The following is a 20,223-nucleotide window of genomic DNA, read 5'->3' as shown; positions in this document are numbered from 1 at the left end:
GTGGCAGCGGAGTAGGGGTGTGTCTCTTGCCCCCAGTGGTGTCACAGGCCCTAGCCTGTTTCCCTGGAAAATGCACACATGGTCAGTCTCCAGGTGAAGATAGAAAAGTCTTCATTACAGTCTTGGTCCCTAAAATTTGTTTCAATTTGTTGGAAGCAACTCAGAGTGCCTGGGGCAACCCAGTCAGATGGGTGGAATATAAATAATAAGCTATTCTTATTATTAGCCAGAAGGTGACAACAATGCTCAACCATCATGTCCCACAAAGCACCCCAAACTGCAATTGAAATATACTCAGAGTCGCAAAGTGATTTCATGCTCTTTATTCAGCTCATAGTGGTGAGGAGGAATGAATGAAAGTCCCCTCAAAGTATCTGCTTTATATACATTATTTACACAATGGGCTGCACATGATTGGCTAATTCCGGAATTCTACTGTAAGCCAATCAGGTTGTGGATTCACTTTTATCTGGAGCATGATTGGGTGGTTCCTGCCAACCAATCATACTGCTGCATTGTTCTAGGACCAATCAGACTGCTGCATTCTGAATCCTATTGTTCTAGGACCAATCAGACTGCTGCCTTTTGGATCCTATTGTTCTAGGACCAATCAGACTGCTGCAGTTTGGATCCTATTCAACTCAGTACATAACAGCAATGAATGTGCTAACTGGGATTAGAAGAAAAAACCCCCCAAAAAATCCCCCAAGTGATTGAAATTCTGCAGTTTCTGTGCTGGGAAAACATGATTTCCTCACAACTGAAGCAATCTGGGGAAAGAAACCCAGACCCCTCACAACCAATGAGTAACAGCTGCCCTTTTTATTGTGCAGTAAAACAATCCTCTTGTTTAACATATGGTCGAGGATGTGTTGATTCTGTCTTTCTGTAATTGTCTGCGTTGGTGATCCGCAGGCATCAGAAACACAAATTCCTGGGAATCTTGACGACTCATATTTTAAAAGCCACAGGTTTCTAGTCTCTATGATTCCAAGGTAAAACAGTACAAATGGGTGTGAGATGCCACATGGCTGAAAATGGTGTGTTTACTTTGGTTAAAAGTACATGTGTGTTGTTTTAAGGGCCATGGATAGTGCCCCAGAGACAGGGTGACTGTACACCCTACTTTATTTATTTGAAGGGTTGTTCAGTCCACGTGTGGTTTAAAGGTAAAGAATCCTAAGAAGGGATTGCAGGAAGGGGTCCTTCAATAGTGAAGGTAAAGGTAAAGGACCCCTGGACGGTTAAGTCCAGTCAAAGGTGGCTATGGGGTTGCGGCGCTCATCTTGCCTTCAGGCTGAGGGAGCCGGCGTTTGTCCACAGACAGCTTTCCTGGTCATGTGGCCAGCAGGACTAAACCGCTTCTGGTGCAACGGGACACCATGACGGAAGCCAGTGTGCATGGAAATGCTGTCTACCTTTCCGCCACAGTGGTGCCTATTTATCTACTTGCACTGGCATGCTTTTGAACTGCTAGATTGGCAGGGGCTGGGAAAGAGCAATGGGTGCACACCTTCTTGTGGGGATTCGAACCACCCACCTTCTGATTGGCAAGCCCAAGAGGCTCAGTGGTTTAGACCACAGCGCCAGCCGTGTCCCTACCTAATAGTGAACACCTGGAGAACAGACCGAGCAGGCACCCAGGCCAACTGGCCACAGCCTTTCCCATTATGGTGGTCTTCCTATTTAAATTACAGCAGTCTCTTCTAAATTTACATTTATACATATCTATGCATTTGTAAATATTATCCACATCGATGTCCTCTTTCGCTCCCTTGTTTGGTGATGTGTTTCCTCCTTTTTATTATGTGTAGTGCTCTCCCCCACAGGATACAGAATTTCTTCTGTCTGCCTTCACATCCTTCACTTTCTGCTTAGCATTTGTCTCAACCACCTCATCCCTGACCAAAAAGCCAAATTTCGGTGAAAACCCAAACCTTAGGTTCAAAATACATGATGCTAACCAACACATTTCCTAGAAGTCTGCTTGCTTAACTTGCACAGATGAGTACACATTGAGGAAAGAGGATCCCATGATTAAGAATTTGGGTTTGTCCAGTTTGGTGAGCAGTGTACATTGGTGGGTTGCAAACACACACTCACATTTTCGGTCCCTGGTTAATACAAGTACAGTGTACCTTGGTTCTCAAACTTAATCCTTTCCGGAAGTCTGTTCAACTCCCAAAACCATTCAAAAACCAAGGTGCAGCTTCCGATTGGCTGCAGGAGGTTCCTGCACTCAAGCGGAAGCTGTGTCAGATGTTCAGCTTCCGAAAAACATTTGCAAACCAGAACACTTACTTCTGGGTTTGCAGTGTTTGGGAGCCTATTTGTTCGACAACTAAGCCATTCGAGAACCAAGGTAACACTGTAATATAGTAATGCAGTCCATGGCCAGCCAACAAGCATGTTTCTTTCCATGACTTGATGGCTGCTGACGGCTGCTGATAAATTGGTTGCTTCACACTGTGGAGTTGCGTAACTGTGCCATTCGCTTATTTGTAACAGAAGGCTGTTGAAGCATCTTGTGCAATGCCAGCACAGTGGTTTCCAAGCTTTTTAGGCCGTCTGTATTTAATATACTGTGTACCCGTCTTTCTCTCCCAGGGAGCCTGGTTTCCATATGCCCTTAGGGCTGAACTACATGTTACATACAATTGTGTGCAAGTTTCCCCAGATGGCATTTTCCCTCCCAGAGAAGCAGGGTTGAGAGGGAATGATGTGAAAGGAAGAAGCCACGGGGGAAAGAGATGCCTAGACTTTTCTCTACCTGCCTCTTCTCTTTTCCCCTCAATTATATTTTATTTATATATTATATTATTATTTATTAAGTTTCAACATTTTTAGCATTTGCAATCAAAACACAAGTTCGTCTTTTCTCTTATTTTTATCAACTTCCCACCCCGTCTTCCATGGGGTTGTTGTCTCTCCCCTTCTGCCACACCCTATCTTCTGTCTATAAAATCATAACCACAGCATTATAATCTAATTACTTCCGTTGCTCATAACTCAAATCCTGCTTGCGAGTCCTTCGTACTATAATATTTCTTTAACTAGTCCTGAAAAAGGCTTCCATTCTTCCATGAAACACTCACCATTAGAGTTTCTTGATTTTGTTGTTAATTTTGCCAGTTCCATAGTCCATTACCATACCTATCCTTTCCTCTTTGCTTGTTTGTCAGCCTTGTTGAGCTAAGAATGACAAGTAGGGCAGGACATAAGGAAAACAAAGGTTTTCTGCTTTGGCAAAGAAAGAGTTCTCCGCTTTGGCAAACTGTGACAGTATTGCTCATCATGACCTCATTTTCTTTTCTTGAGTGCTACTCTCAGTTTTTTTAAAGTTTTGTACAGAAATTGCAAATCAGAAATGCGGGGTGGTTCTGTGCATAAGTGCTTTTAAAGTTGTCGCCCCCCCCTCCGGCGTTTTATTTACTGTATGAGCTGAAGAAAACCCCCTGCAAATGGTTGAAGCAGCAGTGATGGAGGAGGGCAATGCGCCATCTTTTCCCCCAGCACCATTTTGATGTTCTAAATTGCTCTCTCTCCCTCCGCTGCTCCCAAGCTAAAGAGAGGTACCAATATCATACTCATAGTGGTCGTTTAGCATGTGGGGCGGGGAGGAATTTAGATAGGAAAACGGTGCTGCAAGTAATGGTTTGCCTCCCTCTCCTTGTCCTGCACCACTTTCTCCAATCAAGAAAGAGCCCATATATTGTATGACATCTCTTTTGCCCATATGATGTAAAACTGGAGCAGAGAGCCTCAGACCCTGCGGCTCTCTGTAGTCTCTCTATACGGCCCTTGGAGCTTTCCACAAGGCATACCCCATCTCTACAGGCCCTGCTTTCAACCTTGAGTGTTTTAGTCTGGCTGGATCGTGTCCTTCTACTCAAATATTTCTTACTTGTCTTGCTTGAGATTGCTGTGTGTGCAAAGGTCAAATTCACATTAATTGCTCCACCCACATTTCCTTTGATTCCACATGTGGCCTCTGAAAGCTTCTCCAGAAGAGAATGCGGCCCTCCTGCTGAGAAAGAATCCCCATCTCTTGGGGGATTATCTATCATCTATCTATCTAAAGCAATGACAAACCTAGACAGCATCTTAAAAAGCAGAGACATCACCTTGCCAACAAAGGTCCGTATAGTTAAAGCCATGGTTTTCCCAGTAGTGATGTATGGAAGTGAGAGCTGGACCATAAAGAAGGCTGATTGCTGAAGAATTGATGCTTTTGAATTATGGTGCTGGAGGAGACTCTTGAGAGTCCCATGGACTGCAAGAAGATCAAACCTATCTATTCTGAAGGAAATCAGCCCTGAGTGCTCACAGATCGTGAAGCTGAGGCTCCAATACTTTGGCCACCTCATGAGAAGAGAAGACTCCCTGGAAAAGACCCTGATGTTGGGAAAGATGGAGGCCACAAGGAGAAGGGGACGACAGAAAATGAGATGGTTGGACAGTGTTCTCGAAGCTACCAGCATGAGTTTGACCAAACTGCAGGAGGCAGTGGAAGACAGGAGTGCCTGGCGTGCTCTGGTCCATGGGGTCACGAAGTGTCAGACACGACTAAATGACTAAACAACAACAACAATCCATCTAATCCCCATCTCCTGATGTGAAAAGGACGCCATGTGCACCCTTGTGGAGACCACTAGTAAGAAGACCTCTGTGCCTTCTGATGACTCTTGCTTCCTGACAAGCCCACAGCTGTTCACAGTTTTGCAGCGCTGCCACTTTAAAGGAATAAAGGCCAGTGCCAGTGGTGCAGCCAGCCTTTCAGATTTAGGGAAAAGATGACGGAAAAGATTTCCAACGTCCTCCTCATTGACCTTGGAGCACAGCACTTTGGAAAATCCCATCCGAGTCTATGCCAGCCCTTGAGGGAGTGAAAACATAACCCCAACAAAACAAATTAAAAATAGATGTTTTGCAAACTTTGGGCCATGATTCACTCTCCAAAGGAGATAATATTATTATGTGTTTCCACTTCTCCATTAAGAAATTCCAGGGGGTGCAGAGCTCAGCGGGTTTGGTCTTCTTTGGGTTGAGTTCACTGGAGGCTTCTGGCATTTTGCAATATTTGCATTTATTTACAAATACACAGGATGTACACAGCTGAATGGACTAATAGTCTGGCTCAGTATAAGGCAGCTTCTTATGTCCAGGAAATATTACGTTCATCTATCCCAGGGAACCATTTGGGGATGTGTGCTTTAATGCATCCCCATACCCCCAGACATTTTGCTCTGTGGGACAGTTTTTGAGGCTCTGCCTCAAATCAGATTAGGAATTTAAACATTACTAGAACTTGTGTTTATTTTTCAACAGACACATATACATTACAGTGAATGTCAGAAATTTGGTGGCTTATCAGCATTCACATGGGAATGCACACAACCCCAGAGAAATATTGCCTGAAAACTCAGATTCACTGGTGAACATTGGCCATTGCCTAATATAACTGCCCACATTCTCTTATCTGTATTCCAGATTTGAGGACACCCACACTTGTATAGCTCTTTCTAGGTATTCACAAAACTCATCCACCTTTGTTGGTATTCACATGGCATGTACTTAATGTTTGACATTTACCGTAACCGATAGTTGATGCTTGCATGGAAATAAAAATGAAACAAAACACCACTATTCAAGGAACCTCCAAAGTTTTTAAATAAGATGCCAAAGTTTTTAAATAATGGGCATCTCAGCTTCTAAAGCATAGATAAGTAAATGCAATTTAATTATAGCACCAACGGCATCATTACAGTGCCAGCAATTGGATCGTCTTACAGATAGAGGATGCGGATTCTTAATATCATAGTTTTGGAATGTTTGCATAGCGAAGTATCTTGTTAGGATGACACTGCTACTGAGGTCAGTGGTCTCTCTGAAAAAATGCCTGGGAGCAGAGGTTAAATGCAGAGTTTATTTTCCCAGTAGATTTAACACTGCGGTGAAAGTTAAGAGCTGAAACTTAATTAGCCCTGGTATTTAAGTACTTTGATAGTAACGGCGACCCAGTTCTGATGTTTTTGCACAACAGCAATGTCCTTGCCATTTCCTTAACATTTTATAAGCTTTAACCCTTACCATGTTGCTGTGAAAAGCCTCTGGGCAAAATCTGCCAGGAGCTCAAAATACAGTAGTACCTTGGGTTAAGAACTTAATTCGTTCTGGAGGTCCGTTCTTAACCTGAAACTATTCTTAACCTGAGGTACCACTTTAGCTAATGGGGCCTCCTGCTGGTGCCGTGCCGCCAGAGCACGATTTCTGTTCTCATCCTGAAGCAAAGTTCTTAACCCAAGGTACTATTTCTGGGTTACTGGAGTCTGTAACCTGAAGCGTCTGTAACCTGAAGCGTCTGTAACCTGAGGTACCACTGTATATGCATTTTCTATGTGGCCCAAGATTAACACACAGATGCACATGTGCCCATGTGTCTTGGAGAGAGAGAGAGGGGGGGGGGGAAGTCTACCTGTTCCCCTCTGGCGATGCCTGCTGTGGTTGATGGCTGCAATCCAGGGAGGGGTTGTTCTAAGCTCTTAGGGACCAGTGACATCAATGAGACGTAATCAGGCATAACTTTGCTGCTTCCATGCCCAGGATGAAGGCAGCCCTCAACTCGGACAAAGCAGTTCCTGTTCTGCCCAGGTCAGTCCTGGACATCTGGCAACCATGAGCAGAGGTAGTTTACTGAACTTAAGTAAATATTATTTGAGCCCATAACTAAAAGAAAAACATCACCTAAAATGGTTTTAGGAGGTAGAAAGGCTAATGAGTCATTTTTTCCTCGCAAAACTTTTGAACTGGCAGAGCCCAGAAACAACCAGTCAAAGGGGGTAGTGTTAAAGGAAAGTAGTCAAAAGTGTAAATAATTACTAGAGGGGAGAATATATCTCGCTGTATCATCAGTATTGTCAGCAATGTGTGCATTGCAAAATTCAAGAGGACAGGTCTCTGTCCCAAGGGGCTTACAGTCTAAAAATTGACACAGCGAAGATGACAGGAGAAGGGGAGGGAGATACAGTAGTGTGTGTGCTGTGGCTGTATCAGCTGTAACAAGACTTGAGAGGACAGGAGTGATTTTATCCTCCAAGTGTCTTGCAGACTGACTCACAGCTATCTATGCCAAGGTTTCCAAAGATCTATCGCTGAATTCAGGAGGCTAGACGCAACTCAGAAAAGCGCAACTGAATGATTTCTTGCAGATGCAATAGAGGAGGCAGCCCCCTCTTTTTTTTTTTTTTGCTTCCCTTGCTGCCACATAATCGGCACCCCCACAATTGTCCATTCATGCACATCAATCTCTGACTTTTGTCTTCTGGGTTTCTGGGGGTTTCTGGAGTTTTCCCTGTTGTTATTCATTCTCTCACAGCTACAATAAACCTACCATTAAATTATGGACTGGTCATTTCTTCATCAGAGGGCGAACAGGCAAATTTAGCAGGGGATCAAATACTTTTCCCCTTCACTGTATGCCACCAGTGCTGAAGGTAAGCACTGCATGCAACTTCCTGGGCTCTGCAGCATCATATCCTGACTTATAAGCAAAAAACAAACCACAATCTAGGCTCAGACATGGTGAGGATCCAAGCTTAAGCATGGCTTCCTGGTTTGTTTCTGCCACTTGTGCGGGTGGAAGGTCAAAGTGGAAATGATTTGGCAGCATCCACTGGCTTTTCATTTGCATCAAACCATGATGAACCCGCAACCCCGTTTTACAAAGTACTTCTTTTGCGAAGAAAGTAATTATTCACACAGTACACATAGGTAACTATGGCACCCACTCCCACAGGAGGCAGGGAGGACCAGCAGCCTAGATTGCTTTAAAAGGGAGTAAGACAAATTCCTGGAGGAGAGGGTTATTGATGGCTATTAGGCATAATGGCTCTGCTCTGCCGCCACTGTCGGGGACAATATTACTTCTGAATACTAGTTGCTGGAAATCGCAGGGCGTGGGTCATGCTGTTGTGCTTGAATCTTGCTTGTAGGTTTCCCACAGGCATCTGGGTGGCCACCCCAAATCGGAATGCTCCTTGATTGTTCTGTGCGTGAATTGTTGTGGAATGAATGAAAATTGAACCCCCTGCATTGCAGGGGGTTGGACTAGATGACCCGGATGGTCCCTTCCAACTCTAGAATTCTATGATTCAATTCTACGATTCTAACTGACTAGCCCCCATTTCATTTCAGTGTTTTGTCTCCCCCCTGCTGAAGTTGACTGTGCACATACCCCAAGTGGAGGGCAAGGGAAGAGAAATACTTAGAGGCTTGAGCTCAGCCTGACCGGGCCAAGTGAACTTTGCAGATGGATTTCAGCAATACATCTTTGGAGGTCTCCTTCCGAGCTCCTCCCTGGCAGGGAAAGAAGCATTTGAATGGAGGCCAGATTCTATTTAATTAGGAGCAGTTGTAAATATGTTTCTGCACTTCCTTAAATTTGACCCCCCCCAAAAAATCCGAATTAGAGCTTCATGGAAAGGCTCACATGTTCCACATACACAGGTAACACACAGAGAGCAGAGTGGACACACACGCGTGCCAAAAGTAGCCCCTGGGATCCTCAGAAATGCCTAGGTTCAGCTCCAATTTCCCACTCATAATTTCTCCTAGGCTAGCACTGGGATCTAAAGGAACAGGGGAAGGGAAGGAGCAGCAAAGAAGCCAAGAATGTGTGGGGTCTTCTAGCTGGCTTTTGTTCGAAGAATCAGTGCGAAGGTCTTGGGGTTCACGGTGGAGGACCCAAGGCTGGTGTTATGTACTAAGGTTGGATCCTAGAACAATAGGCAAGTAGAATCCTAGAATGCAACAACTGATTGGCTTGCAGGAAAAGACCAATCAGGCTCCAGGAGGAAGTTAATCAGCCTATTAGGCTGGTAGGATCGTAGAATGCAACAACTGATTGGCCTGCAGGAAAAGACCAATCAGGCTCCAGGAGGGAAGCAGAATCAGCCAATCAGACAGGACGTATTGTGTAAATAATGTATATAAAAGCCTGAGGTTCGGGGGGCAAATGAATCACTGTTTTACAAGCCGCAATAAAGAGCATGAAATCACTACAGGACTCCGAGTATATTTCAGTTGGTGACTTTGTGTACTGCAGCACCTACTCCTTTGCAAGCGCCTTGAGCTGAGCTTTAACAGCAATAAGAGCCAGTGTGGTGTAGTGGTTAAGAGCGGTAGACTCGTAATCTGGTGAACCAGGTTCGCGTCTCCGCTCCTCCACATGCAGCTGCTGGGTGACCTTGGGCCAGTCACACTTCTCTGAAGTTTCTCAGCCCCACTCACCTCACAGAGTGTTTGTTGTGGGGGAGGAAGGGAAAGGAGATTGTTAGCCGGTTTGAGACTCCTTAGGGTAGTGATAAAGCGGGATATCAACTCCAAACTCTTCTTTTTCTGCATGGTACCTATGATGCTGACTATATTATCCATGAAGCACAACTGTAAGACACCAGTGGGAAGCAGCCTGGAGAGCTGGGCTGACACTATATCAGGCTGACGACAGGCCTGGGGGAGTCACCTTACTGCACATGCATGCGCGCGCGCACACACACACACACATTTGTGGGTTAAACAGAAGTTTTCCAGAAGCCTTCCTAAGGGGAAGGGAAAATGCCAGGTGGTAGAGTACAAGGCTTGCATGCAGAAAATCCCAGGTCCAGTCCCTGACATCTCCACTTAAGGATGGAGGAACTCCCTGGAGAGCCAATCAGTAGAGAGTCTGTGCTCTAAACTGTGTAGCCAGCACTGTGTCCTCCAGATGTTAAACTGCAGCTCCCATCACTCCCAAGCAGCATGGTGAATGGTCGGGGTGGTGGCAGCTGTGGTCCACCATCATCTGGAAGACACTAGATAGGCCAATGATCCAACTCAGCATCTGACAGCTTCTGATGCTCTTGAGTTACAACGGGCTGAGTGTACGCACCATAAGCTGTGATCCCAGTTTCAAACTTTCTTCAACCTTTTTAGAAAAGAAGCAGTTCTGGTGCCTGTTTCCAGCCTAATAGAACCTGACAGGCATTTGTCCGGTGGACCTTCTCTTCTTCTTGGCTGCTGCACTTCTGACTTGGTGCCAAAGTCTGGGATCGGCAGAAGATGATGGTCCTGGGCGCATATGAACTGATTTTCTGGGTGCAACAGAAGCGGCCCGAAAACATTCTTTGGAACGTCAACAAGAGGGCAATGCCCTCCTTCCCCTTCCCCTTCCATTGCACTCTTCCAGCGGCAGAACACACACCATGGCAACTTTCTTTAGTTGATATTGCAAAGATTTCCACACCAGAGAATAAAACAGAGGCCTCAGGAATTTATTTATTCCCTGCACATCTGGTGTCATGGGAGCAGGGTCAGGAAATAACCACAAGGTCAAGCCTGCAAATGTCTTCTTTTAATTGCTTGTTATGCAAGGTCTTTTTTTTATAAAAAAAAACCCCTTACTATTAAGTGGTTTATTTACTTCAGCTCTAATTATTTCAATGATGGAATGACTTTTCTCTGTTTCGTACCAAGTCAGCTTGAAGGCCTCATGGGAATATCCTGCCACTGAGCCTCTTGAGCTTGCCGATCGGAAGGTCGGCGGTTCGAATCCCCGCAACAGGGTGAGCTCCCATTGCTCTGTCCCAGCTCCTGCCATCCTAGCAGTACGAAAGCACACTAGTGCAAGTAGATAAATAGGCACCACTGTGGCAGGAAGGTAAACGGTGTTTCTGTGTGCTCTGGCTTCCGTCACGGTGTCCCGTTGCACCAGAAGTGGTTTAGTCATGCTGACCACATGACCCAGAAAGCTGTCTGTGAACAAATGCCAGCTCCCTTGGCCTGAAAGCGAGATGAGTGCTGCAACCCCATAGTCGCCTTTGACTGGACTTAACTGTCGGGGGCTCCTTTACCTTTTATCCTGCAGCCAAACCAGGTTAGCGGATCACCAATCTATTGATCATGTCGAGCTCTGGAGATCATTAGAATTTCCCTCATTGCATGGTTGGAACAACTGAGTCCCCTTGGGGGAAATGACACATTTTATACAAATATGTGCAACAAAGCACTGACTTGTGGCGAAAATGGTTGTGGTCACTATATAGATCAGCACATTCGCTTTCTGTTGAGAGCCTGACATTGGACGGCTGCTGAATAAAGGCAGCTGGATGGTACAATATGGGGGTCCAGGACCATTTACGGTAAACCTCAGTACCTTATTCAGACTACACATGCAAAAATTTCATTTTTATAGCAGTTGCCAATGGGAGCTCCCCCTGGCCAGATTTAAATAGCAGGCATGGGGGTAGCAGATTTGACTGCAGCAGGGTGCGAGGGAGGTTAAAGCTCTTCCCTGCCCACCCCTGGCCACTGCCCAAAGTCTCCATTCAGTTCAGGCCCCCTGCACATGCTGTTTCCTCCTTTAAAGCCCATCTACACAATTGCTAATAGCATTCAAAAAGGCATTTTGTCTGGAAGTTAGAGAAGTTCCCTTCCGGATGTGAATGGGAGATTTGCTTAGAATGAGTGACAGGATCTGGGTGCCTCTCAATTCTTTTTTAAAGGCAAACATTTAGATTTGTTGCTTACTTTGCAGCTCAGCTCTCTCTCTCTCTCTCTCTCTCTCTCTCTCTCTCTCTCTCTCTGTGTGTGTGTGTGTGTGTGTGTGTGTGTGTGAGAGAGAGAGAGAGAGAGAGAGAGAGAGAGAGATTTATCTTCATTGTCATCCTTTCACTGCATGGACTGAATTTACATGTATGTTACATTTTAAGACATGGGTCTAAATTCTACGCACATGCAGCACTGGGAACCCAGATTCCCCCAAGGAACAAAAGGGAGTGAGTGATGATGGGAACAGAAGCAGCAGCCAAAGGAAACCACGTTTGTTGGGGGAAGCCAACATGACCTGAGTTAGATTAATTAACGAGAGGCAATGTTGTGCTTTGGGAGCGAAAGCCTGCCAGCGACCAAGATTTTGATCCTGGCGTGGTAAAGCTATATCGGGCAACTTCTGGAAAAACAAACAAGAGTCCAGTGTAACTTTCAGTGGAAGTCTGTGCAAGCCCGTTGGTGTGGATCCAGTTACAGAATTATGCAAAGCGCTGCCAGGCTGATGCTGGGGGAAGGGGTATTTTGGTGCTGATGAATAGTCTGACTTCATCTCTTTCTTCCCTTGACAGCTGGACCATTGATTGGAAATTGTAAGAGAGGCAGGGACTTCTGTTTTGCTAGAGATGCTAGCTTGGAGCAGCTGAACAGTTGCCCAGAAATGAGATCTCATGTATGTGTGTGTATTTCAGTAATAGCAGCAGCAGCAGCAACAACAACAACAGTAGCTTGGTGCTGCATTGTTCCAAGCAAATGTACAGCACAGGAGTTGGGCCGTAGAGTAAGTGGTGCAACCCAGACAATACATGTGGAGAAAAGCCATAACTCAGCGGTGGAGCACATGATCTGCATTGAGAAGGTCCCAGGTTCAGTCCTTGAATCTCCCCAGAGAATCACTGCCTGTCATCATAGGCCATCCTGAGCTATTTGGACCAATGGTCTCTCTCCACATCACCCATTTTATATGCGAATTGCGTACCGCTCAACTGTCCTGGAACAGCAATGATTGAGTACAGTGGTACCTCGGTTTAAGAACAGTCCTGTTTATGAACGATTTGGTTTACAAACTCTGCAAACTCTGCAAAACTGGAAGTAGTGTCCCGGTTTGAGAACTTTACCTCGGTCTAAGAACAGAATCCGAATAGTGGAAGGGCACTGGCGGTGGGAGGCCTCATTAGGGAAAGCGCACCTTGGTTTAAGAACGGTTTCGGTTTAAGAACAGACCTCCGGAACGGATTAAGTTCGTAAACCAAGGTACCACTGTACTGCTAAATCATCCACAACTACAAGCACCCTCAGTGTTTCCTTGGGGCAGCAGACGAAGAACACAATTACAGCTTGCAAAACAGATTAGCTGGTGCAGCTGCTGATACAATGGAGGATGTATTAAATGGGTTGTTTGTTGTGGCGGGGAAATGTAGAAAATGCATTTAGCAGACAGATCTGTAGGGGGACGATGGGAATGCAGTCAACGCACGAGCCAACTTTTGCACAATACTCCTGCAATTCTCTTTTTAAGGACAATGCATGATATCAGTCGATACGTGGTATCATAGAATAATAGAATCGTAGAGTTGGAAGGGACCATAAGGGTCATCTAGTCCAACCCCCTATCTTTCACCCAATATGGGGCTTGAATCTGTGACCCTGAGATTTAAAAGTTTCATGCTCTACCAACTGAGCTATCCTGACTGCAGGATGTTTTTTTTAAAAAAAATAAGCCCTTGTTCTGTACAAATAGTTGAGCATTTTATCTACTTCCTGTCTAATTTCGTCTGCTTCTCCTTTTATTTCCAGAGACAACAGACCCGCTAACCAGGAACCATGTCGGTGAAGCTCACATTTGACTCCCCTGCTGATGGGGGAAGGATCAGCAGGAGCTGCTCCTTTGCTGGGTTCAGCAACGCGCAGAGCCGAAAATTAATGTGAGTCGCACACTTACAAGCAACAAGTTCCTTTTTCTTTTCCTCAGCTTATTTGCGTCTTGTTATTCTGGCTCAACCTAGCCATTCAAAGCCACAAGCTGCTCTCCCATCTCATTCGTTTTAGTAGCTCCTCGTTTCCCTGCTCCCCAAAATGGATTGATAGCTCTGGGCAAGGAGGGCTAGCTCAGTGGTAGAACATCTGCTATGCATGCAGAAGGTTTCCGGTTCAATCCCCGGCATCTGTAGGTAGGACTGAGACCCCTGTCTGAAATTTTGGAGAGCTGCTACCAGCCAGTGTTGACAATGAAGGGCTTGGGTGACCTGTCCTGACTCAGTACAGGGCATCTTCCAATGTTCCTGGGATTTCAGTTCTTGACCATGTGCCATTTTCATGTGAAACCCCCTGCTATTCCCCCACTTAGATACTTGCAGATATGCAAGCTGAGTACAGTGGTACCTTGGGTTACATACGCTTCAGGTTACATTCACTTCAGGTTACAGACTCCGTTAGTCCAGAAATAGTGCTTCAGGTTAAGAACTTTGCTTCAGGATGAGAACAGAAATTGTGCTCTGGCGGCGCGGCGGCAGCGGGAGACCCCATTAGCTAAAGTGGTGCTTCAGGTTAAGAACAGTTTCAGGTTAAGAACGGACCTCCGGAACGAATTAAGTACTTAACCAGAGGTACCACTGTACTTAACAGTCAAGCAGGGTGCAAAATGTAGAGAAACCAAATGTGACAGATTCATCCATCCCCAGGCCCAGATATAACTGGATGCCAAGGCTTCCTGGTTTATTTCTCCAGCCCATTCCAGAGGAATCATGAAGTGGGATTATCCAGGAAGCATGCAGGAGCATGTCCTTGATCCTATCAAACCACTAAACCAGAAACCCAGTCTTATTGCAATGCCTGAATGAGGTCTATGTGCTTGCATGTTGTGTTAGAGTGTTGCATCTGACGCTTGTGTACTCAAATGAACATATGTGGAACAGGCATGGATGCATGTGAGGGGTTTGAACACAGAGAAGGTACTATTTTAATTTAAAATATTATTCAGCTGCTCTCCAGCTATGACTCTCAGAGTGGCTCACAAGATTGACATCCAGTACCTTTTAAAATGAAAGCAATAAACAATGTACTGCAGTCACACAATCAATCAGTAGCTGAACTGGGTTCCACACAGTCGCAAAAACAAAACAAAAATGCAAAATAAATAGCAAAAACAGACAGACATCAGCATAACACTCAAAATGGAAGTGTGGCTCTCAAATCAGAAGTGTAACACTCAAAATGGAGCACGTTCGTCTTCTGAAATAAGTTCACAAACTGGAACACTTACTTCCGGGTTTGCAGTGTTTGGGTTCCAAGTTGTTTGAGTATCAGGGCGTTTGAGAACCAAGGTACCACTGTACTTATTTTGTGGTTTTTATATTGTCATTTTATGTCGTGAACCGCCTTGAGATCTGCATATGAGGGGCGGTATACGAATATAATTTATTATTTTTAATTTATTATTATTATATATTGAATTTATATACCACCCTATACCCGGAGGTCTCAGGGCGGTTCACAGAACAAAATCAAAATATAAAACCAGAATACAGTGGTACCTCGGGTTAAGTACTTAATTCGTTCCAGAGGTCCGTTCTTAACCTGAAGCACCACTTTAGCTAATGGGGCCTCCTGCTGCTGCTGCGATGCCGGAGCACAATTTCTGTTCTCATCCTGAAGCAAAGTTCTTAACCCAAGGTACTATTTCTGGGTTAGCGGAGCCTGTAACCTGAAGTGTATGTAACCTGAGGTACCACTGTATATATAATCAAAATAAAAACAGCAATCCAATAACGCTCCCCTCCCCCAAAGAACCACATTTTAAAAGGGCACAGGATGTCAATCAAATCAACTAAAGGCCTGGTTAAAAAGGAATGCCTAAAGGTGTATAATAAAGCAATCATCATCATATGAATATAGTGAAAGCAAACACAGTAAAAACTGAGTTAACAACCTCGCCTAGGATAGGCATATAACTAAAAGGCATGGGCAAATCTAAAAGTTTTCATGTAGCACTAAACAGAAAATAAAGTACGGTAATCTTCCATGCAAAGGGGTTTCATAACCTCTGATTTTGGATGATGGGAGGATATGGACTGGGTAGTCAGCATGGTGCCTTCCAGATATTTTTGGACATCAACTCCCATAATCTCTAACCATTGGTCATGATGGCTGTGGTGAGTCCGACAGCATATAGAGTGTTGGCTACCGTTTGCTAGGGCCTCTGAAGATAATCTCACCAATGTGGCAGATTCGTATGGGAGAAGGTGACAGACTCTTAGGTTATTACACTCACCCCAAAATGCATCCATAAATGTACATGGATTTCCACTTCCATTATAAAACCTGAGCAATATCAAGCTCCAGCAAGTCCTTTCTGCATTGTGCTGGTTGTCTAAACTTCAAAAGGTGGGGAATTGGGGGGGCAGGGAGAAGAAAACCAAGCAGGCAATTGAACAAACAGATTTGAGACTGCAGTACATAGTGGGAGTTCTTGCAGGGAAAGGAGTCGAACAGCTGTTTCCAGGACCAGAGCACCTCCAGCAGAGTAAGAATGCTCCAAAGAAGCGAGTTTACATTTCCCTGAAGGCTATCCAGTTTCTATCCAGTTGTAAAGCATTTTTAAAAGCAACAACAATCAGGTCTTTATGTACTTTTGCAGGGTGGTGCAATCTTGCAAAACCGAAGTCCCATTTTAGCAAGGAAGGGCTTGCACTACGAGTAGGCTTTAGGACTTCCAGAAAACAGATGCTGCTGTTATTTATGATTTCTGCACCACTTGTAGGCAATGTTTATGGCCAGACGCTCAAACTACGATGAGTTTGGAGCTTGAACATTGCAAGATACAGGCCACAATCCAACACTGTCTTGAAAGGCACTGAAGCCAATTGACATCAACATTCTTAAGGAGGTTTAACAGTGCATTGGGTCTTGACCACAATAATTTTTGGAAGAATTCCCCCTTCCATTGCATTTAATTGTCCTTGTTTCAGCTTAAGTTGAAAATCAAAGGATAATGCACCTGGATGAGTGTTTTGATAAGGCATCATTTTTGCTAGGTCAGGATAATAGGTCCCAGGGCCCATAAGCTATGCAGGTTGGGGTGTGGTCAGTGACTGGATCTGTGACTGTTTTAGAACTTTGGGTCCCATGGCAGGTGGTAGATAATAAGTAAGTTGATATTTGCTGCTCTGATAATAAGGTTGAAGACAGATGGAGCTTTCCACCCATAGTGTGAACTCAGCTTCATAGTTTGCATTACAGTGGGACCTTGGGTTACATATGCTTCAGGTTACATACACTTCAGGTTACAGACTCCGCTAACCCAGAAATAGTGCTTCAGGTTAAGAACTTTGCTTCAGGATGAGAACAAAAATCGTGCTCCGGCGGCGCGGCGGCAGCAGGAGGCCCCATTAGCTAAAGTGGTGCTTCAGGTTAAGAACAGTTTCAGGTTAAGAACGGGCCTCCGGAACGAATGAAATACTTAACCTGAGGTACCACTGTAAAGTCAAATGCTAGATTAGAGACTTGTTTCCAATGCAGGGTGGCCAGGTCCAAAAATGGCTCCCAAACCTTTAGAACAGTGTTTCCCGCTGTGGTGGGGTTTTTTTGGACTACAACTCCCATAATCCTTAGCTTGTGGGGCCAGTGGTCAGGGATGATGGGAGTTGTAGTCCAAAAACAGCTGGAGACCCAAGTTTGGGACATACTGCTTTAGAAGAAGGAACTTCAGCAGGCATAAACTAAGGCCAGTTGAGTCAGCTCATAGCTACTTCTGATCCTTGATTTGCCACATGGTTATGCAAAACAATGAAGGATCAACTGGCTGCCTCCCAAACATTTCTGATTATGCCGAAAGCAGTCTTCTGGGGTTAGAACTGTGCAGGTCCAGACTCTGCATGTTTACTTAGTAGACAATCACACTGAGTTCAATGGACATTACTCTGATCTTGGCAGAGAACTGCAGTATGATCTAAGCATACATCTCTGAGATTCTTAAGTAAGTGACTGGAAGCTTTAATAGGATCACATTATCCCTCTTGTCAGATAACCTTCATTCATTCTTAGAGAGGGCAAATTCTAGGTACACATCAATTGCTGCATATAACGGAGGGTTTTATCCGACGTAGTGCTAAATTAAAGTCACTAAGTGGCATATTTGTTGCTGCTGGCAAAATGTTTTGCACCAGCAGAATGCTACCGCGTAAAAGAAGGGCACAAGCAGTTTGCTGATAACTTCATTGCCGAATGGATTGTGTAATTGCTTACACAGTGAGTTTCCACTAGTGCAGCTTTTGCACTGGATCTCTCTGTTGCACAACCCTAAAACTCACCCATCCACTAACCAAGAGCTCTTGCACTAGCAGACATTGGAAAGAGCCCTGAGGCTGCAATGGTAAATGTACTTTCTTGGAAAATGGTGGGTCTTGCTTCTGAGTAAGCATGGGTAGGATTGAGCTCCAAGACACCACTCTCACAACAGCTGATAGAAGTAGCCAGGTGTGTCTGCTGCAGCCTTTGTTTGTTTGTTTATTAACAGGTGGGGTGGAAATCCAGTTGATTGCAAGGAGAGAATGGATGATGTTAAAGGAGGCAAGAATTTACTGAGCTTGACTTTCTGAAAAGTAAATAAATGATTAAAGGACAAGGGAGTTAGTAAAAGTCAGGTACAAATCATCAAGTATTCCAAGAGAGGGAGAAACTAGCCAGGAATCTGTCAGAAAAAAGACCACCTTCAACAGAGATTCCCTGGATTGCCTTTACTTGGATAGGTGAGCAAAGCTCAGTGGTTCAGTGGTTCTTTGTATTTACACAGCTACATAGTATTATGCTGTAAAAGATACTGAGTTTTTTTGTTCCAAGTGGGACTCTTAAATTAATGCAACTTGTTCTGTCCTGTGTTCCAAAGGAGGAACAAAAAATAAGTTGGTTTAGCAAGGAGGGCAGAAGTTTAAAGATTTAGTTTTCTTTATCTTACAGAGAGGTAAGATGACTCACTGTTTAAGTAGAGAGAATGATAGGGACTTTTCTTTCTTTCTTTCTTTCTTTCTTTCTTTCTTTCTTTCTTTCTTTCTTTCTTTTTTCCCCCTTGAATTTCTCTCTAGATAAATAGTGTACAACCTAATTCTTCTGAGTGGTAGTTAATGCTGGTCCTACTCAGCGTCGCCCCATTGAAGCTGAGGACATGACTAACTTAGGTTTGTTAATTTCAGTGCATCTGCCCAGGGTCTGCGTAGGAAGGGGGGACGGTCTGCACTGGGTGCCCTCACTGTAGGGGGTGACATTTGGCACACCGCGTGTCCGCAACTCCCAAACCTACCCCAAGCCGTCGGGGTAAGTGGGGGAGCTGTGTCGCTTTGCTGGCATCATTCCCCCCTTCCCCCTTCATTTTGACAGCTTGGGGGAGCTTGGGAGTTACGAGCGGGCGGTGCGCCAAATGTCCGCCATGGGTGGCTTGTTCCGCCCCCAGCCGCAGGGCGCGCGCGCCGCTCCAGGTACCCGAGCGGCTATCCCGTACCTGGGAGGGCACCTTCCGCACCACACCCCCTTGGGAGTGCGCCTCCCTGCCCTGGGCAGCGTGGGTATATGCTCCGCCGCTGGGTCTGCTCTGAGTAGGGTGCCGCCCACTACGTTTAACGCAACGTAGTCTCAATGACTTCAGTGGGGCTTACTGTCAAGAACCTGTGCATTGTGTAAGTGAAACAGATGCTATTATCCATTAACATTGCAGTGAAACGCCGCAGTAGTTTAGGCTGTGATCCTATCCCCACCTACTTGGGAATAAACCCCACTGAATTCATTAGGACTTCCTTCTGAGCAGACATGGTTAGTATATTCTTCCCAGGTGGCCGCTGGTTAGGGTACAGACCAAATGGCACTGGTTAATACATGGATTGAGGGCGTGTGTGTTACCTGTGGCTCTTCAGATGTTGATGGGACTCGAGCTCCTGCCAGGCCCAGCTAGCATGGCCAGTGGTTGGTGGTAATGGGCAATGGAAGTCCAGCAACATGTTTAGGCAAGCATTCTCTTGATTTGAATCTCCAGATCTAATTGCTGTTTTAATAGTTTCAGTGGCTGCTCTGTTTCAATGAGTTTGTTCCAGTGTCCATTTTAAACATGGGTGCTTTTATTATGTGTGTATTTTGGTTATGTGTGTATGCTCTTATAATTAATTTTACACTTGCAAACTGTTTAGAAGCCATTCTGATGCCTGTATATAAATAAATATGGAGATTTTCGCTCGCTCAACAGGGCTTCTCTCCCGCCTCTTTCCCATGCCCCCCAAAATTGGCTAGGGGTATGGGTTGGTGAACCCCAGACCTGCATACTGTGTGGCAGGGAGAGAAAGAGGCTGGACGATTGTTCCATTTGGCGAGCTGTAAAGTTTGTGAAGATGGAACATTCGTCATAGCATGATGTTGAACTCTGCCCCTTGGGTTTAAGTTAGACATGTCCATGAATTTGAATGGGTCTACTCTAAGTAGGGCTAATACTGGATACATCCTTTGTCTTTTTTTATAGGTGAATCATTCTCTCTCTCTTTGGCAATGCTTAAATGGCTACCCTACTAATACTGTTAACTCTTCTGCTCCAGGGAAACAATTTATTTAAAAATGAAATAAAATAAAAACATCTCAGGCTTTTTTGTTTTGTTTTTTGTTTAATGC

The 20,223-nt window shown here is 44.9% G+C and overlaps 1 protein-coding gene across 5 annotated transcripts in view; it reads left to right on the top strand.

Moving 5' to 3' along the window:
- Positions 1-20,223, top strand: part of RIPOR3 (RIPOR family member 3) — a 110,869-nt gene that overhangs the window by 35,321 nt on the left and 55,325 nt on the right. For 4 of the 5 annotated variants that reach the window (XM_083618476.1, XM_083618477.1, XM_083618479.1 and 1 more), the window contains one exon: positions 13,378-13,505. In XM_083618476.1, coding sequence (XP_083474602.1) covers positions 13,405-13,505 — 101 coding nt within the window. In that variant the 5' untranslated portion in view covers positions 13,378-13,404. Of the gene's footprint in view, positions 1-3,417; positions 3,573-13,377; positions 13,506-20,223 lie in introns of those variants that run through there. The other variant, XM_083618480.1, reaches the window with a different exon arrangement.

This window comes from Podarcis filfolensis (assembly GCF_964270895.1).
Source record: "Podarcis filfolensis genome assembly, chromosome: 6".
In the NCBI taxonomy this organism is placed as follows: Eukaryota; Metazoa; Chordata; class Lepidosauria; order Squamata; family Lacertidae; genus Podarcis; species Podarcis filfolensis.
Note: the sequence above shows the minus strand (reverse complement) of the source record. Positions and strands in the feature narration are given on the sequence as shown.